At 37.2% G+C, this 27,725-nt stretch overlaps 1 protein-coding gene and 1 long non-coding RNA gene across 4 annotated transcripts in view; one reads left to right on the top strand and one right to left on the bottom strand.

Annotated features, from left to right (window-relative positions):
- LOC123880634 (forkhead box protein L2-like) overlaps window positions 1-26,563 on the top strand; it is a 75,738-nt gene extending 49,175 nt beyond the window's left edge. For 2 of the 3 annotated variants that reach the window (XM_045928846.1, XM_045928848.1), the window contains exons 4-11: window positions 14,629-14,776; window positions 15,385-15,719; window positions 16,644-16,854; window positions 19,494-19,638; window positions 21,202-21,271; window positions 21,822-21,941; window positions 22,932-23,048; window positions 24,646-26,563. In XM_045928846.1, coding sequence (XP_045784802.1) covers window positions 14,629-14,776; window positions 15,385-15,719; window positions 16,644-16,854; window positions 19,494-19,638; window positions 21,202-21,271; window positions 21,822-21,941; window positions 22,932-23,048; window positions 24,646-24,716 — 1,217 coding nt within the window. In that variant the 3' untranslated portion in view covers window positions 24,717-26,563. The remainder of the gene's footprint in view (window positions 1-14,628; window positions 14,777-15,384; window positions 15,720-16,643; window positions 16,855-19,493; window positions 19,639-21,201; window positions 21,272-21,821; window positions 21,942-22,931; window positions 23,049-24,645) is intronic. The other variant, XM_045928847.1, reaches the window with a different exon arrangement.
- On the bottom strand, window positions 79-21,131 carry LOC123880635. The gene is made up of 3 exons (XR_006799305.1): window positions 21,047-21,131; window positions 14,181-14,186; window positions 79-90 (listed from the first exon to the last, which is right to left on the bottom strand). It is a non-coding gene; the product is annotated as an uncharacterized LOC123880635 (long non-coding RNA).
- Window positions 26,564-27,725: the final 1,162 nt, after the last annotated feature.

The following is a 27,725-nucleotide window of genomic DNA, read 5'->3' as shown; positions in this document are numbered from 1 at the left end:
GTAGCGTAGTACGTACGTCCTTTGACATTTTGCGTTTGACGTTGGCGTCGAAGAGACTCGCGTCGCGTATTTTGTGTCGGACTTCACAGGCTCGGCACCCGTTTTCATTTGTACCTGATTTGTTCCGGCCCGCTTTACTATGCCAGCCTCAATAGAAGTGCTTTGATTAAAGCAAATGCAGGGATAATTAATATTTGCCTACCATGTAGAGTAACTGGCGTAACGCTTGAATGGTTCACTTCATCATAATATCTAATGTAGTAAGATATAGATATACCATGTTAATCTCCACATAGTCGCGCTAATATTATAAAGGCGAAAGTTTGTGTTGTCTGTATGTATGTTTGTTACTTTTTCATAAAAAAAATTACTGGACAAAAAGCTGAAATTTGGAATGGTAATAGCTTCTACCCTGGATTATCACTAAGGCTACTTTTTTTTACTACTAAGGCTGATTTGTCAAACCTATCAAATACAAAACATTCGCCGTATCCTGAATAGTGTGGCCAAATGCCGAACTATCATAACTCGTATCATTTGCTGAATCCCGCTAGTGGAGGTCGTAGAAGGAAACAATAAATTGCGTTCAAAGTTTTCTAATACTGCAATATGAGAGTTATTACTACGTATTCATATTATTCCAAGTTTACATGGGTTTAGTAACTAACGCTTAGTATTTTTTACTTCAAATGTAGGTAACATTTGACGCTTCCCAGTGTAGGCGAAGGCTCAACGTTTTGTTACAAGTTCAGTAACTGCCGTGAACTTTTCTAATACCTAATGTGGAAATACTGGATTAGTGCTTAGTAGGTATCATTGTTTGTTCCAGTGTAAATGAAGAGAAGTCGATCTTACTTAGCGACAAGTCAATACCCCCACAACAATTTAAATGGCACCGGCAAGCGAAAATACGTGTACTATTATACAAGTTTGGCCCGCTTCCATCTTAGACTCCATCATCACCAGGTGAGATTGCAGTCAAGGGCTAACTTGTATCTGAATTAAAAAAAAACCAAGGAACTCAAAACTTAATTTCCAGTAATCCGTAGAAACAAATAAATAGTAAATTAAACTTTAAGTTCCATGTATAACATTGACTTCCTAAATTAATGGCTGCTTCTATACAACGTGTATTGTTGTTTTCTTTTAACGTTTCTCTTTCAAGATCCTCTACCATCGTTGAGATTCCGACGGCGATCCATTTCGAATGTCTGCCATGGTCAATAGTACCTTTCTACTAATTCCAACATGTAAACAGTTACTTTCCACTTGCCACTATGCAGGTTAGTACTAAGTGATTAGTACTTGACAAATACTAAGCCCGTGTAAACAAGGTATAACAGATGACTATCGTCCGTGTATGATGATGTCACCAGCCGCCGTACATGGATGTGGTAAAGTAAACATAGAGTGTGGTATGCGTTACACGCTTGTACAACACAACTAGCTCACTCCTCCTGGCTTCACTCAAGTGGAATTTTGGTGTAGAATTCCCTTTTTAACCCCCGACCCAAAAAGAGGGGTGTTATAAGTTTGACGTGTCTATCTGTGTATATGTGTATCTGTCTGTGGCAACGTAGCGCCTAAACTAATGAACCGATTTTAATTTAGTTTTCTTTGTTTGAAAGATGGCTTGATCGAGAGTGTTTTTAGCTATAATCCAAGAAAATCGGTTCAGCCGTTTGAAAGTTATCAGCTCTTTTCTAGTTACTGTAACCTTCACTTGTCGGGGGTGTTATAAATTTTTAATTTATACTTGTATTAAAAGAAATAAAAGTAGCGAGTGAACGACATCTGAGTGAGGTGATTACCTCCGCCCATGAATATTTGCAGTACCAGAAGAACCGCCAATGCGTTGCCGGCCTTTCAGGAATTAGTGTCTTAATATCAGTGAATTAATGTTGGTATACTTGGTATTAGGGGTACCTATACCAAGTAAAGACTTTATCGTTGACCTCGAGGACTCAACTCTTCAACCCTGTTGCTGTAAGGAATTGCTTTCCCAAATCCTGGTAATCCCACGGAATTTTAAAGGATCCTCCGTTTAAATGTTTTATCGAAATTTGGTACAAAGATATTTTGCATCCCGGGAACGGGCTACTATGGAGAGACTACTTTTTGTCCTGGAAAATCAAAAGTTCTCACGGGATTCCTGAAAACCTAAATCTACGCGGGCGTAGTGTATCAAAATTTTTTTTTTCAACTTTACCTTCAACGTTTGCAGTTTATTTTTAAAATGGTTATGACAGGCGGACAGGTTTCTATACCTAACTGTGCTGGATTTAAACTTTACAACTTTTTAAAATGACTGTGACAGACGGACCGATAGACTGAAGAAAACTATGAGGACGATGGTCTTCATAATTTGAAAAACATAGGAACAGGAATGATCAGGTATTTGGCAAGTGAATTCTAATCCCGTTCAATTAGCACCACAAAGTTATGTTGTGTATTCGATCATCAACAACAGCAATCATTTCAGCATCATTCCATAATGAAGGGGATAAAACAAAGTAATAATATCCCTGTTAGGGTTGCCACCTAACGAATGAAATAAATTTAACATACTAGATGATACCTGCGACTTCGTCCGCTTGGATTTAGGATCTTAAAGATCCCGTGGGAACTGTTTGATTTTCCGGGATAAAAAATGCGGAAGTCAATTTCCGGGGCGTAAGCTACCTCTGTCCCAATTTTTATATAAATCGGTTAAACATCCTTAAGAATCCCGTAGGAAATTTTTGATTTTTCGAGGTAAAAAGAAGCCTATGTCCGTCCCCGTGATGTAAGCTAACTCTGTACCAAATTTCATTAAAATCGGTTTAGCGGTTGGCTGTGAAAACGTAGTTTAGCATCTATAATATTCGCACCGAGGCGAGGGTCCCGTAATCAGGTATTTTTCCGACATTTTGCACGATAAATCAAAAACTATTATGCATATAAATAAACGAAAATCTGTTTTAGAATGTACACGTAAAGCTCTTTCATATGATACCCCACTTGGTATAGTTATTTTACTTTGAAAATTGAAACACATTTGATATTTCTTTTGTGATGTAACCACAAATTCACAGTTTTCGGATTTTTTCCTTTACTTACTATAAGACCTATACTACCTGCCTGCCAAATTCCATGATTCTAGGTCAACGAGGAGTGCCTACCCTTTGGTTTTCTTGACAGACACGACGGGCAGACAGACAACAAAGTGAGACAGACAACAAAGTAAAAGGGTTCCGTTTTTCTTTTTGGGGTACGGAACCCTCAAAATGAGAAACTACACTTCCATGAGGTATCCACTGGACCCGATGCCTGAATTTTAATGGATCTTATTTGTTTTTATTGTAATTCTTTGTTTGTCAGCAAAGTTTGAACTTTTTAATTTACATAAATTTTGCGGCCTAATTTGTGGCATCTTACTTGATAGAGATTATAAGAAAAGGTGTCAAAATTGACGTAAAGATGCATTTTGCGTGTCATCACTATTTCTTCTATAGTATAATAGAGAATCGGACTGAGGAGGCAACCCTGTATGTAGTTTGATGAATACGATTGGATTGGAGTGCTAAACAGAAATATTTTCACCCACCTATGCACAGCTATAAACGCTGTAAACTGAATAACCGATATAAAATGACTGAATAACCGATAATTTCATTTTGGTGGGAAGTGATTCCCCCACCAAATTGAAAGAACCTGTCCACCGAAATTAAAATCCGATTAATACCAATTTTTAGGGTTCCGTACTTCAAAAGGAAAAACGGAACCCTTATAGGATCACTTTTTTGTCTGTCTGTCAAGAAACCTATAGGGTACTTCCATTTGACCTAGAATTATGAAATTTGGTAGGTAGGTAGGTCTTATAGCACAAGTACAGAAATAAATCTGAAAACCACTAATTTGTGGTTACATCATTAAAAAAATTAAAATGTGTTTCAATTTTCAAAATAAGATAACTATACCAAGTTGGGTATCATATGAAAGGGTTCTACCTGTACATGCTAAAACAGATTTTTATTTATTTTTATGTATAATAGTTTTTGATTTATCGTGCAAAATGTTGGAAAAAATACCCGAGTACGGAACCTTCAGTGCGCGAGTCTGACTCGCACTTGGCCGGTTTTTTATCCATGCCGCGTATATTTTGCTGTTGGAAAATCCACCCTATTGGTCACACCTATTGAACTGCGCTTCTATGAACCACTGGTTTATTCAACTAAAGCCCACAAAGCCATGGTTACAACAAAAAAGCGGTCTAGTCCGAGTCAGGCTCATCCACCAAAAGTTCCCTAGCTTAGAAAGAAAATTGTAAATGAGATTATTGGTTGCCAATCTCTAAAAGTTTTTATATTTAAATCAAGCGTCGTCTATAACTGCTAACCGTTTCCAACAAAAATGTCTAAATATCTTACTAGCCATCAGCACAGCGACAAATTCACGCTACCTTACCACTTCTACACCAGTTCTGTATTTTGTGGTCAACTTTAGACCTGTGACGTGCAATCTAAAACCAGTAACTCTCAAGGATCAAGCCTGAAAATAGCTCCTATTTTACTGCATTAAATGCACACCGGACGGCATTAACGGTGGGGCAATTCGCCCAGGGAATCAAACCCACTATTTTCAGCTGTATTAAACCTATCAATGAGTTTCCGGCACCGCTGACACTTTATATCGACCATCAACTTAGTGAATGAACAATGCACGGTCGTAAATAATTTTATAAGCGTTCAAGTTCGTGCCAGAGTAGGATGACTACATTAGAAACGGTCCTGGATTCAAAATTTTATCTTAATCCATATTAATATCTAATATAACAGAATTTATTAATATTATAAATGCGTGCCTAGTGGTTGCTCTCTGTTCGGAAGGTTGGGGGTTCGATGTATTAGGTACTTGATTTAATGATGAAAGGAAAACATCGTGTGGAAATCTTTAGTCCCAAGAGTTCTCCGTAATGTTTTCAAAGGTGTGTGAAGTCTGTAAATTCGCACTAGGCCAATGTGGCAGACTATGGCCTAAACCGTTATTTCCCCGCGTGGATTTTGGTTTTTCGAAATCCCGTGGGAACTCTTAGATTTTCCGGGATCAAAAGTAGCCTATGTCCTAATCCAGGATATTATCGATCTCCATTTCAAATTTCAGCCAAATCCGTCCAGTAGTTTTTGCGTGAAGGAGTAACAAACATACATACACACACACACACACACACACACACACACACACACACACACACAAACTTTCGCCTTTATAATATTAGTGTGATTTAAGCAATTAACATCGTACTTACTTACCTAGTACGTATTAAGTCAGTTTTAATAAAAGAGCATTATCCCGTTAACAATCTGCAATATATATAATTTTACAGAATGTGTGTGTATCAATTAATAAATTGTAATTGATGTAAAGTTGATAAATAAACTAAAATATATGCACGAATAAGTTTTACTTAATTTGATTAATACCCACGAGTACCTACCAGTAATTTGCTTTTAACCTCCCACATACTCTAGTAGAGTACAAAGAAGCCCACGCATTTTCATTATTATCCATACATTCATACTAATACTATACATGCGAAAGCAAGTTTGCCTATCTATTATTTTTTTGACCTGTTATATTAAGCCCATCTGTTTAACCGATTGGACGAAATTCGGTAATGATATAGATTGCATTCCCGGGGGCGAAATAGGCTAATTGCTTGTATACAGTATGGCATATTATTGTAAATTGTACATTTGAAAAGAGCAACCGCCGAGTTTCTTGCTGGTTCTTCTCGGTAGGAACAGCATTCCGAACCAGTGGTAGATTATTTTGACGATTCAAAAGCACTTGTAAAAGTTTAATTGAATAAAAATAATTTGAATTTGAATTTGAATTTGAATTTTGAATTTAATTGTCCCAGAAAATCAAAGAGCTCCCTCGGAATTTAAAAAAATCCTTCAAGTGAAGAAAGTTGCGGGCATCATCAATTGGTACAGCTGATAATATGACTTCCTTCCCTTCTCCCTCACTCTTGTTCACTCTGGTAGAGGTAACGTGAAATCAAAGATTTAAAATATAGTTATTATAGTATTTTATACCTACTGTCTATCACGCTGCCACGACGCAAGATCCAAGTCGCATATAATGCGTTTAAAATGAGTTCTCACGCACCATTTTAACTTTATGTGTCAAATATGAAATATCATATCAAAAATACGATTTTAGTCCTTTTTTAAAGGAGAACCATATTTTTGACATGACAAAAACTGACCCATAAGTTTAAATGGCGCGTAAGAAGAAAGCAGTTTTGTACTGGTCGTTTAATTGCTTACATTTGACATCTGCCAGGTGTTTGTAGATGGAAGCCTCGAGGTTTTTCGACCCAAAAAGAGGGGTGTTATAAGTTTGATGTGTGTATCTGTGTATCTGTCTGTGGCATCATAGCTCCTAAACGAATGAACCGATTTTAATTTAGTTTTTTTTTGTTTGAGAAGTGGCTTGATCGAGATTGTTTTTAGCTATAATTAATTCAAGAAAATCGGTTCAGCCGTTTGAAAGTTATCAGCTCTTTTCTAGTTTTCTTATAGAGGTTTTTGTTTCGGGGTTTTTAAATTTTGAGTTATATATTACAAGTTGATTAACAGAGCTTATACACCTACGCTCTCGTGATTGGGTAAAAACGTTAATTCCGTGCAAAGCAAATATTGTCTCGAGTAAAGAAAAGGTATACATGGTGGCAATACATCAAAACCGGGGCCGGTTCTACAATAGCGTTGCTGGCTATATTAGGTTTTGCCCCGTAAACTGAAATGCTATTCAATGCATTGAGTTTTTACCCGACTACGGCGAAGCACAAAAGGGGGGTTATATTTTTGACCTGTATGTATGTAAGTATGTCCGTTCCTATGTCCACTCGTAACTACTCGACATCAAACAATTTTGATAAATGATCAGTACGTCATTAGATTTGTCTTGCTTCAGGGTTCCCGATACAATCGTGAAACGACATATTATGTTTAACGATACTGAATTTTCTTTCCTACTCATCAATAGTTCCATGTCAGCAATAGTTACCTATATTAATAATAATTACCTATATTAATGTTAATTATACAATCAAAATAATTAAATAAATATTTTTTTATTCAATTAGACTTTTACAAGTAGGTATTTTTAAATGGTCAAATGCATATCTACCATTGGTTTGTAATGCCTTTCCCACTCAGAAGAACCAGCAAGAAACTCGGCGATTGCTCTTTTCAAAGTGCGCCTCTTACGCATTCCAACGAGAAGCTACATACTTGTTTACCTTATAAGCAAACTAAGGAAAACTAAGGACGAAGTATCCGAAGTAGTCATAGAACTATTTGTATGGTGGCTTATGCACTCCGTCATACGTGAGAATATCTCGGATGGGCCTCGGATTCAAATCGGACATATATGACGTAGATATGTCAAAAACTGTATACTTAACTAAGATTCGGATCAGAGATCGGATTAGTGCGTAAGCAATACTTATCGGAATTCAGTCCAAGATTTTTATATCAGTATTTTCACGGATTCGGATCGGCTGAGTGCGTAACCGCTCTAAAGTACAATCTATGGTACACTAGTACTAGTTTATCCATAGTCACACTATCGCACTAATATTATAACGGTGAGAGTTTATATATATATAATTATATAGGTATACGTGTGTGTGTGTTTGTTACTCTTTCACGCAAAACTACTGGACGGATGTGGCTGAAAGATCCCAGAAATCAAAGAGTTCCCGCACGATTAAAAACCTATGTTCACGTGGACGAAGTCGATCGATAATATAATAAGAATCATAAAAATATAAAATCATTGTCAGTTGCAACATGGTTTCAATGTTTTTTTTTACTAAAGTTGGTTTTTTATTCCTAAAAATTATCATTAATTTACTCTATTTGGTAGATACCAAGGCCACAGTTATTTAAAAACACTTTAAAAAGAATTTTTATGTTAATTCTAGCGTATGATTTTAATTAATATCATATTATATATTTAATTTTCAAATTATATTCAATTCGATGCTGCGTTGGTACATGAAAGGGAGAATCCATCGGTTATTCATTATAAGCGATAATTATTTTTAAATTTATTTATTAATTATTATTATGATATGCACAAACAAATATCTTACAATTTAAATGCCGCCAAACTGCACGGTAGTTATGTAGATAATTTCTCTTATTAGGGGACTCCATAGTTTGATTCCGGGCACCTCTAATTTTTACCCAACTGCGGCAAAGCCAAAAGGAATGTATGTGTGTTTGTATCCAGATTCTGTGTGTTTCACTGTAAGCAGCTAAACTACTGGGCCGATTTTGATGAATGAGGTGTCAATTGATTCGTTGTAGAGACCGAGTGACATAGGCTATATTTTATACGAAAAAAATTGACCTGGCGGATGTTACATCAAAAAAAGTGGGGGTCTCCAAAAATATTTATTTAGTTGTTTTTTTTTTATGTTCATTTATTTTAGTCACCTTAATTAATTTTATATTTTATATTTTTCCTGTGATAAATAGTAATTTATATCCCTATCCTGTTATTACATGTAGCTTCGTGTTGAATATTGAAATCGGTTGAGTAATTGAAGCTTAAAAACTTTACAAACAAACAAATAGACACACTTCCGAGTTTATTATATTTTTGAATGTTTTATTCAAACACTAGCTGACGCCCGCGACTTCGTCCGCGTGGATTTAGGTTTTTCGAAATCCCGTGGGAACTCTTTGGTTTTCCGGGATAAAAAGTAGCCTATGTGCTAATCCAGGATATTATCTACCTCCATTCCGAATTTCAGCCAAATCCGTCCAGTGGTTTTTGCGTGAAGGAGTAACAAACATACACACACACACACACACACACACACACACATACAAACTTTCACCTTTATAATATTAGTGTGATGATTCAATCGAAGTATTATTTAGCAGTTGTTATCACATTTTTCGGTAGCTTCAGGAGTCCAAGTTCAAGCTTCAAGGAAAATTTAAAAGTAAATATTCGCTTCAGTTTCACTGAAATATTTCGAAAATCTTGTCTTAATTGAAAGAATCTACAAGGAAAATCTTCATTACGAAGCGGTGTAGGTACGTTTTAGATATAATATATTGGATATAATTATAATTGATTCATTGGCTAGTGGTTGCCAAGTTCGACTGCAGATGACGAGGTCCAGGGTTCAATTTTCGGGTCAAGCTAAAAAATAGATTGGTATTGGACTTTTCTGTTCAAAAATTCTAAATATTAGCGAGGAGTTAGGAAGATGCAGTGCCCGGCAAATTTGAGCATTGATGCATTGGCTGGCGAATCCGCCATTCATGCGATTGGTTGATACGTCGAAGTTCGCTTTCCGGATTCGCCACCTTTCCCCCACTTCACCTCTGTTTGCCGGGCACTTTAGCAGAGTTTCACCCCCCGCCTCGTAGAGCACGTAAAGCGGTATCTGAAGCTGATCTTTCTCCGGTCGTGTCAGATTTCGTCCCAACAGGCTATGATAGAGGGAATAGAGAGTACACCTGTGTTTGTGTACTATAATATCTCCCGCACAGTTGGCTAATCTCTATGGAGATCGGGTGCCGTGGTCGAAATTCGGTCCATTATTATCTTCATGCTTTGCAGCACTCCGAGATTATGTAACTATCTTTCACTGGAAGAATTTTCTGAATTAGATTATAAATTTTGGATATTACCCTTTTTTTATAGTTATTTATGTTCCGAGCTTTGCAAATTAGAATTAAAAAGCGCAGCGCTTCGTCACAAGTGACAATACATCTCCCGCGCGTCGGTCTTCCGAATCCAATGCATCAAGCTGTTAGGTATTTGGCATAGCCATCCCATGAATTAGTTATGAATTAGAACACAGATATTAGTTTCTAGAATATGTCTGCAAAATTTCATGGACTTTGGTTGCTTAATATTCAAATGAAATTGGAACTACGATTGTATGAAGCGAGTGACGGAGAGAGCCCTGTTAAGGGAACTTCTAACAAAACGTCGAGGCTTCGACGTCACGGGCAGGCGTCAAACGTTAGTCATTTGACGTAGGTAGCCCTAAAGTAGCCCTATTTTTTTTTTTTTGATTTTACGTCACCATAGCGTTATATATATTTGACATACCGTCGATTCAGGATCAAACCGAGAGTTCCCTCACTCTAGTTCACTCTGCTCATGCTCTTAGATAAAATAATATAATCTAAGCCAAGCAAAGTTACGGGAATACTTCAGTTGCTCATAATTAGCCCGATTCGCCGATGGTAATTCGATCATCTATGCAAGCATTAGTTAGCTACTTTTGGCCGCGAGCAGAACTCGACACGACTTCTAACCCCCTGCTTTTGTTTATACTAATTGACACCCATTTGGTAGGTATACCTATTAGGTATTATTAACCGACTTCAAATAAGGAGGAGGTTCTCAATTCATCGGAATTTTTTCTTCTTGTGATTATCGTTATCTTCGGTTATTTAGTACCTACAGGAAACTTTATTTAAAAACATTTTTTTTTTTAATTAATAGACTAGCGCTTAGCTGCAATTAGATTGCTGGCAAGTGATGTTGCAGCCTAGATGCGCACCCTTGCCTAAAAGATGACTATTCTTGATTTGAAGGTACCTGTATTAAAATTGGAGAGGAAAACTGATGCTGGAACGGTGTTCCATATCCTAGCGGTTTGAATTAAAAATGAGGAGGCAAATCGCTTCGGACGCATTCGTGGAATTTCGACTTCACACTAATGCAGATCTCGACAATGTAGAAAGTTCACCTTTCTACTTACATATACAGATTTAAAGAGGTAAATCTCTTGTACAGAGAACGAGTAAAAAGGTTAATCTTAAGTAAGTAGGTATTAACTCGCAATTTGCACGTAATGATTCCAATAAGGCTGAAAATCCGTAACACGTTACTCAACCCGGGCAATTCGCACACGGCCCCGAACGAACGTTTCACAATTGTTATTTGTTATTAATTTCACGATCGATACGGGTTTTAATGTTTTATAAATACGCATTGTTGAACGACACAATGCCTGTTCGCTGCGAACCCGACCGGCGCGGACTTCGCCTCCACTGTCTGACGCATTCCTTGAACCACAAGCCTCAGTAGAACGATGATGAGAAATAATCGACAACCCCAAAAACCGGCCAAGTGCAAGTCAGACTCGCGCACTGAGGGTTCCGTACTGGGGTATTTTTTCCAACGTTTTGCACGATAAATCATAAAAATAAATAAAAATTTGTTTTAGGATGTACAGGTAAATCCTTTTCATATGATACCCCATTTGGTATAGTTATGTTATTTTGAAAATTGAAACACATTTTTTTTAAATGATATAACCACACATTTGCGGTTTTCAGATTTATTCCTGTACTTGTGCTATAAGGTCTACCTACCTACCAAACATGATTCTCAGTCAACGGGAAGTACCCTATAGGTTTCTTGACAGACACGACGGACAGACAGATAGACAGACAACAAAGTGATCCTATAAGGGTTCCGTTTTTCCTTTTGAGGTACGGAACCCTAATATAGTAGATATACTAACTTAATTTGCCGCAACTCCGTCCGCGTGGACCACACTTTCAAACCCCTATTTTACCCCTTAGGGGTAGAATTTTCAAAATCCTGCTGCTGTCTGACGCATTTCTTGAAATACAAGCTTCAGTAGCTCGGTGATGAGACATAATCGACAATCCTAATTTAGTATACCTACTAGTTTCAGACACCATCTGCGTGGACTACACTTTCGAACCTCTTTTTTACCCCTTAGGGGTAGAATTTTCAAAAATTCCTTCCTATTCTGACGCATTCCTTGAACTACAAGCCTCAGTAGCATGTGATGAGAAATAATCGGCAACCCTAATATAGTATACTAGCTTATGCCCGCTTATTCGTCAATTTTTCAAAAATTTCAAGCCCCTATTTTCTCCTTAGGGATAGAATTTTTCAAAACTGTTTCTTAGCGGATGTCTACGTCATAATACATCATCTGATCCGTCGTCCAGTAGTTTGAGCTGTGCGTTGATAGATTAGTCAGTGAGGTTTTTCTATCTCCTTTATGAAATCTTATATAATATTATGTATCTTAAATGTAGACTGTAACTCTAAATAAATCAAACTGTGTAACTCTAAATAAATCAATCAGGATGTGTACCATTAGATATCTATATTGTTTTACTAGGTGATGCCGCGAATTTGTCCGCGTGGATGTAGATTTTCCAAAATCCCGTAGGGACTCTTTGATTTTCCGGCATAAAAAGTAGCCTATGCTACTCGCCAGGTCTTCAACTACTCGTGTAACCATGTAAAAATCAGGTCATACCGTTTCTCTGTTGCGACGTGATTGACGGGCAAACTAACAAAGCAATAAACCAACAAACAAACACACTTTCGCATTTATAATATGGGTAGTGATTATATTATGGTTACATTTCTTACGTTGCATAGAAAATATGTACAACGCAAGAACTGATTTTTACATTACACACAGACACTCCAATTTTATTATTTGTATATTTACGTGAACGTGCTACCAATCGAAATGCAGATATAAATGCCGCGTAAAATGGGGATTGAAAACCTTTTAAATGATTCCCAAATACAACATGGAATATAGTTTCTCTAGTAGGTAGGTCCATTATGTATGAAGTGTAATCCGTAAAAATAAATAGAGCAGCTAATGGTTTCTAGGGTTCCGCGACTCAATAGGAAAAACGGAACCCTTATAGGATCCTTTGTGATCTGTCTGTCTGTCCGTCTATCGTGTCTAAACCTATAGGGTACACCTCGTAGACCTAGAATCATGAAATTTGGTAGGTAGGTAGGTCTTATAGCATAAGTAAAGAAAAAATCCGAAAACCGTGAATTTGTGGTTACATTACAAAAAAAAAATTAAAATGTGTGTTCATGATAATTAGTATTTTCAATTTTCAAAGTAAGATGACTATACCCAAATGAAAGGTTTGTTGGTTTTACCTGTAAATTCTAAAACAGATTTTTATTTATTTTTATTCATAATAGTTTTTGATTTATCATGCAAAATGTTGAGAAAAATGCCCGAGTACGGAACCCTCGGTGCGCGAGCCCGACTCGCACTTCGGTTTTGATTTATATTGAGAAGGATTTAAGGTAATTCGGGGTAACCCTGTTTTTCATACATATTAGCCAACTAATGTCTAAAATAACATCTGTCAGAATTCCACCGAATTAAAAATTAGAATACAATCGAACATGGGACCTTACACTTATACAACCACAGTGCTTCCACTGCGGCATGGAGGTTGCCCGCAACACCAGCAATTTCGACATATTTTAAAGCTAAACAATATCAGCAAAATGCGTTTTGCTTCGGTTTTAGGTATGTAATTCAAGTAATACAACATTCGAGATTTCGCCAATCTCGCGCGTACGTGCCTCCCAATATGGGATTCTCGGAATCGCTTGGTTCGCCGGCCGGTAGCGTAAACAACGAATATTCAGGCTCTTTGTAACTATACTGCTCATAAAGCTATAGTAGAGGGTACAAACGGCCCATTCCTTCAAGAAGAGGTGTGGGGAGGGAGTTTGTATAAATAATAATATATACCTAAGTGTTTATATAATCAATGTATAATATTATAATGCTCGCCGTTTTTGCTCTGTGTGAACTGTCATGTTATAACAAGTGTAAATTAAAAATTTATAACACCCCCGACGATCCAAAGTATTTGAGTTTTCCAAAACATCATTTTCAAATAAATAATTATGTATTTAGGCAACGTCCATCTTGACAGCTTGACATTTGTCTATTGACATAATATTATGAACCTAACCATTATCTAACCTTCTTTTCTACAAGAAAACTAGAAAAGAGCTGATAACTTTTAAACGGCTGAACCAATTTTTTTGGATTATAGCTAAGAACACTCTCGATCAAGCCACCTTTCAAACAAAAAAAAGTAAATTAAAATCGGTTCATTCGTTTAGGCGCTACGATGCCACAGACAGATACACAGACACACAGATACACAGATACACACGTCAAACTTATAACACCCCTCTTTTTGGGTCGGGGGTTAAAAATCAATGAGATAAACTCACTTCTCACATCATTGGCTCAAATACAAAATTGACAGATATCCATCCAGGATCAAATCCAGAGCTCCCTCACTCTAGTTCACTCTGACAGTGAGCTGAAAATGCCTGATAGGCGCTCCATAGCTGTTTGTTATGACTACATTGTAATAATAATGTAATGTCAGCTATAAATTAATTTTAGATAGATTTTGGCGCTTTGAACGAGTGAAGTAATCAGTGTGGCCCTTAGGCTTAAACGTTTGGAGACTCCTGGTCTATTATACTGAGAGGAATTTTCCGACGATACTTTTGATTTTCTCCTTCCAAAAGCGTTCCCTTTAAAAAGAAAAAAAATTTTCTTTCCTAATATCTGTTCATAGTTGGCAGTTTTCCTATTCGGTACTGTACTTAAGCGGTAATGGTAAAGTTTTCCCTTTGGAAGGAGGAATCAAATGAAATTTTCTCTAATCATCTTAATCTTTACCACAAGTTTTTGTACAAAAAGAATGATAAATGTAAATAAATGAGTTTTATAACACCCAGTTTTATTGCCCCCAGGTTCACCGTATGACAGCCGGTTATGCCTCCAGGACAATGGCCCTGATACCTCCAATCCGACAATCAAAGGTGATGAGGAACTATCACGGGTGTATCAGACTCTATCACTGCCGCCTATATCCAGGGACGAAAGCGCTAATTCCAACAGGTAGTTTTTGCGTGAAGGAGTAACAAACATACACACACACACCCATACACACACACACACACGCACACACACACACACACACACACACACACACACACACACACACACACACACACACACACACACACACACACACACACACACACACACACACACACACACACACACACACACATACAAACTTTCTCCTTTATAATATTAGTGTGATAGAATACGAGTACATTATACAGTGTACCATATTATTTCACAAAGTCTCTTTTCATTTGAAATCATGTCAATCTCGTTTCATGAAATTGGAAACTTAGAGTTTGTAAAGGTAATAAATGTAATGTAAAATGTCAAATAATTTTTAAACTTGGTCTAGTTAAAAGGTTCCTTTGTGTAGGTACTTACTCCCCGGACAAGCGGTATACTTATGTAAAACATACTAGATCCTATAGTTATATGCCGCATTATTCCAAGTCAGATGATAAGGCTAAAATCGAATAGCTATACTTATATGTTTAACATTCATGTCAAAATACCTCAACCAGTATTTTGGGCTTATATTCCTTACATATTTTAGTTTTGGCCTTACGACGTTTAAACAAAATATCCATTGTTTACAGCAACGAAACAAAGATTAACCCAAAGTCTTCAGCGCCAGCCAGCCCCGGCAGCTCTTCCGAAATGAAGCCTCAGTCCACCACACCGACGTCGCCAAACTTGGCCAAACCCCCATACTCCTATGTTGCGCTGATAACCATGGCTATACAGCACAGTCAAACTAAACGTGCTACTTTGAGTGAGATATACTCTTATATCACTAAGGAATTCCCATACTATGAGAAGAATAAGAAAGGTTGGCAGAACTCTATTAGGCATAACCTGAGCTTGAATGAATGCTTCATCAAGGTGCCGAGGGAAGGAGGTGGCGACAGGAAGGGGAACTATTGGACTCTTGGTAGGTTATTAACTCCAATAACTCAAAAATGTATTTATGCTGACCTGCGAAATTGGTTTCATTATCTGAAATAGTTAAGTAGTGGTTTTCCCCGACTGTATACTTTTCAGTAAACAAAACTGTAGATGGTTTACTAATTGGTTCACCTAAAACTAATTAAGTAAAAGTGCTTGTAAAAATCTTTTAGTAAATCTTTCTCTTTGTTTACTTAAAAGGTTTTAATACTATGCTTGCGAATTCGCGACTGATCTGATTTATTTTTACATTTGTTTACATTCACGTAATATTTTAGCAAAGCGAATACTATCTAGTTGTAATCTTTGCGAATTGCTTACGATTTTTTTTCTTTTTTTTATCTGTGTTAAAAATTAGGCCTCCTTCATGCTTATAAATATTTAGCGAGATTAAAATCGTAACTGCGCATGCAAAAATCTGGTGATATGCCAAATTTAACACCACTTCATTAAAGAAATGTCAAAATATACTGTTATCAGTGTGTTAAGAGAAAACACAGCAAATGCAGTCTAAGTAAAGGTGTTTATGCAATGGATCCGATCTGAATCCAAGAGTTCTCGATCCGAAGTAGTACTACTATTTATAAGAGGAGTTGCACACTGTGTTTAAGTTTCGTTTTCTGAAACAGAATATCTCCAATTCATCCACAATATGACTTATATGAACGCTTGCGCACTGCATCCGATATGAAACCGAGACTCATGAAGAGTGAATATGCATGCAACATCTGCTGAAACTCAAAACGCCGGTATAATCCACTATTAGGTTAACAATGTACCTACATATGATACAGTTTGCAAAATGCATGTTTTTAGATCTGAATTTTGTCAGATTCGGATCAGGTGCAGTTCTTAGAGTCCAGTAATTAGTTTAGTTTTAGTTTTCGTGGTAAGCATAGACTTATTCTAGATCCGCAATGTGGCGATATGTTCGAGAACGGCAACTTTAGGCGGCGGCGGAGAATGAAGAGACCCTTCCGTTCCACGCCCTATTCAAAGGCGATCTTCGGCGATAGATACCACATGGTCCAGCATCCTCACATGCAGTCCATTCAACTGGGCCCAAGGAATTACTTCGGATCCAGTTCCCCGTATCCACCTTCATACCCAAGATATGACACGTAAGTACATTTTTATCTGTAATTTTTAGGGTTCTGTACCTCAAAAGGAAAAAAGGAACCGTTATAGAGGATCACTTCGCTGCCTGTCTGTCTGTTCATCTGTCCGTCTGTCGTGTCTGTCAAGAAAACCTATTGCATACTTCTCGTTGACAAAAGACAAAAATTTAGCGTGGGCGTTAACCATTTTGCGTCAATCCCAGACGAATCCATATTTTCGAATTGAATTCCGAATATTTTTAGGGTTCCGTACCTCAGAAGGAAAAACCCTTATAGGATCACTATGTTGTCTGTCTGTCTCTCTGTCCGTCTGTCGGTCCGTCCGTCTGTCCGTCTGCGCGTCTGTCCGTCTGTCGTGTCTGTCAATAGAACCTATAGGGTACTTCCCGTTGACCTAGAATCATGAAATTTGGCAGGTAGGTAGGTCTTATATCACAAATAAAGGAAAAAATCCGAAAACCGTGTTTGAATCTCTGTGGTGATTGGTTGTCGAGGCTGAAATTCGGTCAGGAGGATATTATTAAAATATAGGTAGGTAATATTAAATGATAATGATAATAATTATGAGACAGTAGTCAGGTTTCAAGTATTTAAAGTTTAACTTATTTATTTTTACTAGCTGATGCTCGCGACTTCGTTCGCGTGGGTATAGGTTTTTTTAAAAATCCCGTGATTACTCATTAATTTTCCGGAGTAAAAAGTAGCCTATATGTTAATCCAGGCTATAATCGATCTCCATTCCAAATTTCAGCAAAATCCGTTCAGTAGTGTTTGCGAGAAAGAGTAACAAAGATACACACATACACAAAAACTTTCACCTTTATAATATTAGTGTGATTTGTAATCGACTATTTCAGATTAAATTAATAGAAACTAAACTGTTTATGTATTATGTCTGAGGTAATGTTAAGTATCGGTGACATGTAACAACAAATTAATTAATAACGAAAATATTTACGTTTATTATTAGTATGTTTATTAAATAAACGCACGATATAAAACATAATATGCGTGATAACAGCTGTTATTTGTCTGACAGGTAGATTTCATAATCAGGATACTCGGTCTATCCTAAGTCCTAACCTATTATTTAAATACATAGGTACCTATATAATACTTAGGTATACATAATTTCTGAAATGTTTAAATATTTTATATATTGCATGTTATCTATATATGTAGCTTATAAATTCGACGACCAGTTTGGCAAGAGAAATGTTAACGTTTTGTAAATAATAATTAAATGTACAAAAACCGGTCAAGTGCAAGTCAAACTCGCGCACCAAGGGTTCCGTACTACAGTCTTAGTTAAAATCTGTTTTAGAATAAACAGGTAAATCCCTTTCATATGATACCCCACTTGATATAGTTATCTTACTTTGGAAATCCAAAATACTGATTATTTATTATTTGTTTATGAACACATTTTTTTTGTGATGTAATCACAAATTCACGGTTTTCGAATTTTTCTCCTTACGTGTACTATAAGACCTACCTACCTGCCAAATTTCATGATTCTAGGTCAATGGGAAGTACCCTGTAGGTTTCTTGACAGACACGACAGACAGACAGGCAGACAACGAAGTGATCCTGTAAGGGTTTCTTTTTTCTTTTGAGCTACGGAACCCTAAAAACGCTAGGTATATGTAATATACTTAGTTGTTTTTAAGATACTTAATCATAACTTTCGTACTAAGGCGACAGGTGCTGTAAGCTATGACATTATTGACAAAGGGTCATCCGGTCACTTGGCAACAGATTATGAGGACTTAAGTGCCTAGAGGGAGATAACGGTCTTACAGCGGTCAAAATGTCGTTAAGATACATTTCGATTACACACTATCTTTACTTGGTATAAAAGAAAAGATTTAATTTATATTAAAATTGAAATCGTATAAAGATTAAAATTCCCCGAATTTCACGATTCTAGGTCAACTCTATAGGTTTTCTTGACATACACGACAGACGGACAGATAGACAGACAGAGAGATAGACAGACAGACAACAAAGTGATCTTTTAGCGTTCCGTTTTTTCTTTTGAGGTACGGAACTCTAAAATTGGACCAAAGTTTGTACTTTGACTTTTCAGCTTAACAATAATTTTCAAACGTAATCATAATAACAGTGCTAAAAGGCTAAGTTCGATCTCCGAAGTTTTGTTCTTGCGCGTTGCAAGTTACCTTTACAAGTTACATTGTTTCATCTTTTTGCTCTAGACAAGATCTGTGAGGAAGGAGCGGCCGCGGCATTGGTGCGCGATTGGTCGGTTAATTTGAAAGGAGGAGTTGCCTTATTTTACCACAGACCAGTGAACGACAAAGCATAGAAATATTCAATGCGCTTATTATAGCGTAACGAAATTTCTACCGGTCGTAGTAAGCGGTGCATATACTCTACCACATGCGTCTTCAATCAAAAACATATCAATTTGTCCAGCCATTAGTTTGTCGACCGTTGTAATACCTACTAAAAATACTTATTAAACTACTACTTAAAAGCTATATTAATATTATGTAATATTTATTTCATGCTGTTATATAGCTACTTAGTTATTAGGGGCCGTATACTTCTACCGTTTTAAAATGTTATGAATTTATTTACTTTATTTTATGTAGTGTTACCAGTAGAGATTGTTCTTCCAGGCCGTGGCTAACCCAGTCGACAGCGGGTCTAACTTACAGCGGCGGGTGCGGCAATATGGGTCGCAGTCCACCAGGCTGCTCGCCCGCGTTGCCGCACCAGACGTCCCCAGTGAATCCCTTCACCACACACCAGCTGCAAGGCCAGGTATGTTGTCCTAGCTATAAAATGCGCTTCATAGTTTCGGTAGGAACGGCATTCCGAACCGAATTTGACGGATTTGCCGGAAAGGTGGTAACTAGCTACGGCCGAAGCCGCCCACCAGATCAGACCAGAAAAGAAATTATAAAATTCCGAACCCCTGCGAATCGAACCCGGAACCTCTCATTAATAAAACCAACGCTTACCACTTCTCCAGGGAGGCTGTCAAAAATCATCCCGTCCCAATGTCACTGAGCATAGATAAAGAAACCTATTTAGGTCATGACCTCATCATTCGATACCTACTCTGTAACACGATGAGTGTTAGAAAATGTGTCGGTGTAGCCTTAACTCCAAACATACTCCAAATTGCAAACCATTGCACTTTTATGGCCTGTTGATACGCCAATAAAAATTTAATCTGAATTTGATAGCAGCAATGAAAATAATATGAGTTTAAAATGGCGTTTTAAATCTGGAATTAACAAAGCCCCGATTCTCTATGGTTAGGTAATTTTATGGTTCCTATTAGAAATTAACAAAGCTTTGATTCTCTAAGTATCTACACTATTATTATAAAGGGGCAAAGTTTGTAAGTTTGTTTGTAGGAAGTAATCTCTTAATCTACTGAACCGATTTTGAAAATTCTTTCACTAGTAGACACCCACATTATTTTGACCCTGAAGGGCCCGTTACACTATTGTCATACCTACTCACATTATTGGCCTATGTCATGGGGTTTGAACCAGCGACCTTTCAGCTACCGAAGCTATTATTACAGTAGATAGAGTTATGTAGATATAGATATATAAAACACAAAAATATGTTCGTTATAGACTTTGAAGCGATGTACCCCTAACCGAGTTCATTAGAAATGCAATAATGCGAAGATGGTTTTAGACCAACAAAAAATGCATTAGGCAATTTTTTTAGCATAGTAGCACACGCCAGGTATCCGCTAGTCGGCACCTGCAAGGAAAAACATCGTATCTCATTTTTCGTAACTTTACAAGAGAGCGCGTCAAAGATTTAACCTTCCAACGTTAATAATGTTTGTCAGCAAGGTAAAATAGTTTATATTATGTTATAATTCTAAGTACTTTATTATTTTTTGCGAGTTACAAGTATGTGTAACTAAATATACTATTTTACCATCGTCAGTGGATGCTGACAGAATCTTTTTCCACTGCCTGAAATCGCAACGCGACTGAGTTGAGATACAGGGATGAGCGCAAAATACCGGCCAAGGGCGAGTTTTATTCTTGTACTTGTGCTATAAGACCTACCTACCTGCCATATTTCATGATTCTAGGTCAACGGGAATTACTCTATAGTTTTCTTGACAGACACGACGGACAGACAGACAACGAAGTGATCCTATAAGGGTTCCGGTTTTCCTTTTGAGGTACGGAACCCTAAAAAGAGCATTTTTGTTCACTATGAATATGATTGTAACTCAAAATCGCTAAAGAGTGAGATACAATGTTTTTCCTTGCAGATGTCGTAGTATTAAACACCTACTTCACGAGTGGTGCTATTAATTCAGTCTATTTTTCATTTCTGTTTCAGCTTCAAAACCAGTTGCAGACGATGCAGCCGATGGCAATGAACTCTTACAATGCTATAAATGTACCTTTAGGTGAGATCCACTTTTTAACAGACTTTTAAAAAACCGGCCAAGTGTGAGTCAGACACTGAGGGTTCCGTACTCGGGTATTTTTCCAACATTTTGCACGATAAATCAAAAACTATTATGCATAAAAATAAATAAAAATCTGTTTTAGAAGGTAAAGCCCTTTCATATGACACCCCACCTGGTATAGTGATCTTACTTTGAAAATTTAAACACATTTTAATTTTATTTGAATGATCTGACCACAAATTCGAGGTTTTCAGATTTATTCCTTTATATGTGCTATAAGACCTACCTACCTGCCAAATTCATGATTCTAGGTTAGGAAAGTACCCTATAGGTTTCTTGACAGACAGACAGACAACAAAGTGATCCTATGAGGGTTCCGTTTTTCCTTTTGAGGTACGGAACCCTAAAAAAAGGGGTAGCTAAAACAGACCGAATTGAGCAGTCTGTTTTTAGGGTTCCGTACCTAAAAAGTAAAAGGAACCTTTTTTAGGATCACTTTGTAGTCTGTCAATTTTTCAAGTCTAATCTCTTCATTTTCTGTTCACAGATGGATCCTCCAGCCCGAATTCCGTATATGCCGCTCCCGGTGGGTTTTCCCCTGGCCGGCACCATGACCTCGTCTCATCTTCCGACACGGCCGTATCACGCTTCTCGTACTGGCCTGATGGTAAATCATATATCTATCTCTTTCAATTCATATACAATTCTTGCACCGAGCGACAGGAAAACAATTTTACTATATCTATCCGCAGTTCGCGGGTAGTAGTAGGGTTTAGTGCTATTGAACTTTACTAACTACTCTGCAGTTTAACGTTTATATTCTATACAAACATAGACTATGAGATGATACCCGTGACTCAACCGTGACAACCACGTGGATTTAGGTTTGTAAAATCCCGTGGATACTCTTCCACTTTCCGAGATAACAGTACTCTATATCCGCCTTCAAGCTGCAAGCTTTCTTTCTTTATGGGCAGGTTTCAGCACTTGATTAAAATGCGAGCTATGCCTGTAGATATTACCCGCAACTCCTCCATGTGGATAAGTACTTACTCGGAGAAAACGAAAAGGTCAAATTCGGATCTTCAAAATCGGTCACCCATCCAGTTACTGACTTGTGTCAACGTTGCTTAGCTAGCGTGATCGACAGATATAATATATTATGTGCTGTCACCCGTTCCACGCGTTCCACTATTATTTGAATATAGTCTCAGAATACATAATGTAAAGTTTAAAACGCCATCTGTGGTAACAGTACGAAACGTCTAACGAAGGTACCCGAGTTTATGCAGGGCCAAACATTTTCTTTTAAGTACATTTTCAAGACATTTTCCTACTAGTGAAATAGCGACCTCTATCGCGATAGTTAAATATCAATAAGCCAGAAAAGTGGCACCTTACATAAATGTACCTGTTGAATTTAGAAGCCTCACTTAGACATATTATACATCCGCTAAACTAGATGGAAGCGAAAGAAGGTTTAACTTGCTCGTTTATTATTAACTAGACGATGCTTGCGACTTCATCCGTGTGGATTTAGGTTTTTTTTTAAATCCCATGAGAACTCTTTGATTTTCCGGGATTAAAAGTTGCCGAAATCAATTAGACCGCAGGTCGGTCGTCTGAAGACAAATTCAAAAGTCATTATTATTTTCAGGCGGATCTCCAAGCCCCAACGCTGGCTACGTTCCAGCAAGCAGTTTCTCACCATCTCGGCGACACGATGCCGTCACTTCCTCGGATGCTGCTGGTCGATTTACATTCTGGCCTGAAGGTACGAGTTCATGCATTCAAAACCCAAATGCACCCTTATAAAAACCTTCGTGAAAGCACGTCAATAATGTTAGCGAAAAAATTATCACGATCGGTTCACTAGTCTTTAAAATAACCCCATAATATACACAATATATAATATTATAATATATTATATAAGTAGGTCCACATTATAAATATATATGTAGGTACAATCAAAGGCCGTTTAGCACCTCAATGATCACATTCGCGTGGCACGGTTATGCACGTATGCGTTAGGTGTGTGTGGCGTGTTTATAGAAAAAGGTCATAAGTGCGAGAAGTTTTTGATGCAATGGTTTCGCGGAATTGCTACTCGAATTATGAAGCCAACCGTACATAACTGTCGAATACATAACAAGTGTAAATTAAAAATTTATAACACCCCCGACGATCCAAAGTATTTGAGTTTTCCAAAACATCATTTTCAAATAAATAATTATGTATTTAGGCAACGTCCATCTTGACAGCTTGACATTTGTCTATTGACATAATATTATGAACCTAACGGTTATCTAACCTTCTTTTCTACAAGAAAACTAGAAAAGAGCTGATAACTCTTAAACGGCTGAACCAATTTTTTTAGATTATAGCTAAGAACACTCTCGATCAAGCCACCTTTCAAACAAAAAAAACTAAATTAAAATCGGTTCATTCGTTTAGGCGCTACGATGCCACAGACAGATACACAGATACACAGATACACAGATACACAGACACACAGATACACAGATACACAGACACACAGATACACAGATACACAGACACACAGATACACAGATACACACGTCAAACTTATAACACCCCTCTTTTTGGGTCGGGGGTTAAAAAGGTCTTGCCCTGATTGACTGACTGATCTATTAACGCACAGCCTCCACTGGGGTTCGAAACTTGAAATTGTGACAGTAGATTTATAGGCGTTCACTTGTAAAAGATTTTCGGGAATTCTATAAAAATCGACACCTTTTAACTCAATTATATTTTTAACCCCCGACCCAAAAAGAGGGGTGTTATAAGTTTGACGTGTGTATCTGTGTATCTGTCTGTGGCATCGTAGCGCCTAAACGAATGAACCGATTTTAATTTACTTTTTTTTGTTTGAAAGGTGGCTTGATCGAGAGTGTTCTTAGCTATAATCCAAAAAAATTGGTTCAGCCGTTTAAAAGTTATCAGCTATTTTCTAGTTTTCTTGTAGAAAAGAAGGTTAGATAACCCTTAGGTTCATAATATTCAAGTGTCAATTGACAAAATAATGTCAAGCTGTCAAGATGGACGTTGCCTAGATATACATAATTATTTATTTGAAAATGATTTGTCGGGGGTGTTGAAAATTTTTAATTTACACTTGTATCTTCTTTTAAGATATAAAACACAACAAAAAATGTTTCTACTTATGTCTGTTATAGACTTTGAAACCGTCCAAGCGTTATGCCCGAAATTTGTTTCATTAGAAAGGCAACATGAAGATGATTTTAGACAAAAAAACAATGCGTTAGGGGCATTTTTTTTTGCGTAGTACACGCCGGATATCCACTAGTAAGTACTTTCATAATACAAAGTCACTTTTTTTTCTTTTCCAGTAGGCGTAAAAGAAGAGTCGTCTTCGAGCATCATTTCCAACGGGGCATCCTACTCTAAATGCTTCATGTAAAGTCTTCATGACTGGAGAAACCAGCCTATAACTTGCAAAATACTACGGACATGACTACGCAAGAACACCAAATAAAAATAACTTTGACCTCGGTCCTGCGCAGTGGGTAATTCTTCGACCAGCTGTCCAGGATTATTTTTACATGACGACAACTCCACTATAAAAAATATAAAATTACAACTATGGCGCAGCTTCAACAAGTTTTATTACTATGCGTTTCAACCATCGATGTATTTCAACTGAGAAGAACACGGCATATTATTATTATTAATATCTTTATTTATACACCACAGCGCATTACAAAGAATACAAACATGTGGAAAAGAAAAAGAAGGAGGAAGTGGAATACAAAAGGCGGCCTAAAGCGGAATTTGTATTACGAAATTAGTGGCACGAAATTAGTGTCACTATCAAATGCATGCATTACGAAATTCGATGTTTACACATGCAATTGATATTGAAATTAATGTCGTAACCCTAATATCGGCCACTAGTTTCGTAACGTAAATTCCGCTTTATCGCTGAAAGCTCAGCCGTTTATTTCCACGCATCTTTGTCAGTAAGGAATTCATCAAAGGAATAAATCAATTTAATAAGTGTGTTATTAACACAATGTCTAAATTTGTTTAATGGGCAAATTAAAAAATTCTTTCGGAACTATAATAGAAACGCAATTAATACTCAACCCCACGATAGCAGATGACATAGTGGCGTTACCAGTTTATCGCAGTTTCTAATAAGTCGAGTCCTTGTATACCTACCTACTTTTGACAAAAGCCGGCCGAGTAGAATTGGACGCCATGTAAACGGGCCAATAAGCCCTAATTCGCACGAGCGTTATCAAAGCGTTGCGTTAAAACCCAACGTTGGCGGGTATTAACATTGTGAACAAATACTTGGGAATGCATTTGTTCTTTTTGAACGTTTTATTAACGGACGTTAAAAAAGCTCTCGTGCGAATTAGCCCTTACTCTGTAAAAAAGTTAACCTCAAATGAAGTCTTGGTGGTAAAAAGCTATAGGTATTTACGCGTTTACCCTGACGACGTTTTAACATGTTTATATAAGTATTTAGAGATAAATGATATTATTGGGGACAAGTGTTGAAGAACTTTACTTATTGTAGACACTTAATAGATATTTGATGTTGAAATTAATGTTTCTAAATGTCCAATATTTATACTATAGATTATAGTTAGTTCAAAGAAAATATGCCACATTTTGTACGCACTAAAACTCCACACGCACATTACTTTGAAAAGTTAGTGGTCTCTACCCCCCTAGGATTGAGCACCCGACCTCCCGAAAAGGAGTAGTATTAACCACTAGGCTACCGCAGATGAAAAAAGGGCACATATTATAACTTTAGTTTAGTGAAAAACCTCAGAATCGACACTAATTAATAAGTATATTGATTAAGTAATTTGGGTTATTTTTGAGATCGACAAGGATAAATTCCCAAGCGACTTGTAAAAAAATGTTTTCTCCTGTGATCTAATCAATTCTCAAAGAGCTCAAAAGAATTTCCGATCAAAACATTATTGCGTGAATGATTACATTTATTACAGTAATTCAATAATATTATGAATTGAAAAGTGTGCCAGTTTTTTGTTACTTCTATACTAAAAATTACATATTTGAACCTAAGAAAAATGTAGAATACCTTAAGGATTAAACTAAAACTCCATCTACGTGAATGAAGTCACAGCTATAGCTAGTTAATTAACCACTATCAGGAATTTTACATAGAGTGTGCTAAAATATTAATAAAAATGGCAATAAATAATTAAATTGGTCAGATAAATATAGAAAAACTACCAACCCACCCCGGCTTCGCACGGGTATGTATGCCCCTAAGGAAGAATGTAGCTTTCTACTAGTGAAAGAATTTTCAAAATCGGTTCAGTAGTTCCAGAGATTACTATAAACAAACTTACAAACTTTATCTATTTATAATATTGTAATAGTTTAGATATGGAATGATGATACTCTCCCGATATTATGATTATTTAATAAACAAAAATAGCCGTAGAGGGGGTCTGCTACGCCACACGGCTAAGGTGATTCCTAGCTTCATGTGCGTAGTAGGTTATATAGATCGTAGGGCTATAAGAACGTAACATATCTGTGATATAATACCATACATGGCTTATATAAATGATTTTGTATAGTGCGTAAAAATTGAGTTATCACGCGCCATTTTTACTTTATTTGTCAATTTTATTTGTCAAAGTCATTCTGTACGTACTATAACAGGAATGACCGTCAGGCGTGATCGATGAAGATGTTATACTCCGTGGGTGTAATAAATGAGTGCAGGCGCGGTTTTCCTGCAATATCAGTACCCTTAGTACGATTTCGCACAGCTCGACGATCACTTTTAATTCGATAAGTTAGCTCTTAATTGCGATATCACCTGGTATGGTGGCAAGGAACGATGAAAAGACTTCATACTGATTCGACGTCTATCAACGTTCTTAGAATATGCTAAATTCAATCTAGGGTTAGTATGAGTTTTTACATCACACTTACGTTGATAGAATGAATTCGAACGTCGAAACATTTTAGCGTTATAGTAAAATTGACCTTCATCACCTTGTTTTTAAAACTGAAATTCGTCCATATGCTTACTACAACCAGAGCTACAAGTGGAAACCTTGTGAAATAAAGGCCGATTCACAGCAAGCACGTACACGTGACACGTGCGTAGTAACGCGCGTAAACCCCTAACACACCGGATTATGCATACGTCCAAGTTTTACGCAAGCAGTGTGCCATGTTTCATACAGTTCCATACATTAGAAGGCAATGGTACACGCTACGTCTACGCTTACGCAACGCTGACGCAGCCTGTGTGAACGAGCTATTAGAGTGAAGCCACACGACGCGTTGCGTTGGCGGTGCGGCGCCTGAGCGGTGTCACTGCGTCATCCTACATGTACCATGCCACACGATGCGTCGTGCGGCGCCACACCGTATACGCAACGGGCTTTGGACCGGAGAGACGAGC

The sequence above is a fragment of the Maniola jurtina genome, chromosome Z, assembly GCF_905333055.1.
Source record: "Maniola jurtina chromosome Z, ilManJurt1.1, whole genome shotgun sequence".
NCBI lineage: Eukaryota > Metazoa > Arthropoda > Insecta > Lepidoptera > Nymphalidae > Maniola > Maniola jurtina.
Note: the sequence above shows the minus strand (reverse complement) of the source record. Positions and strands in the feature narration are given on the sequence as shown.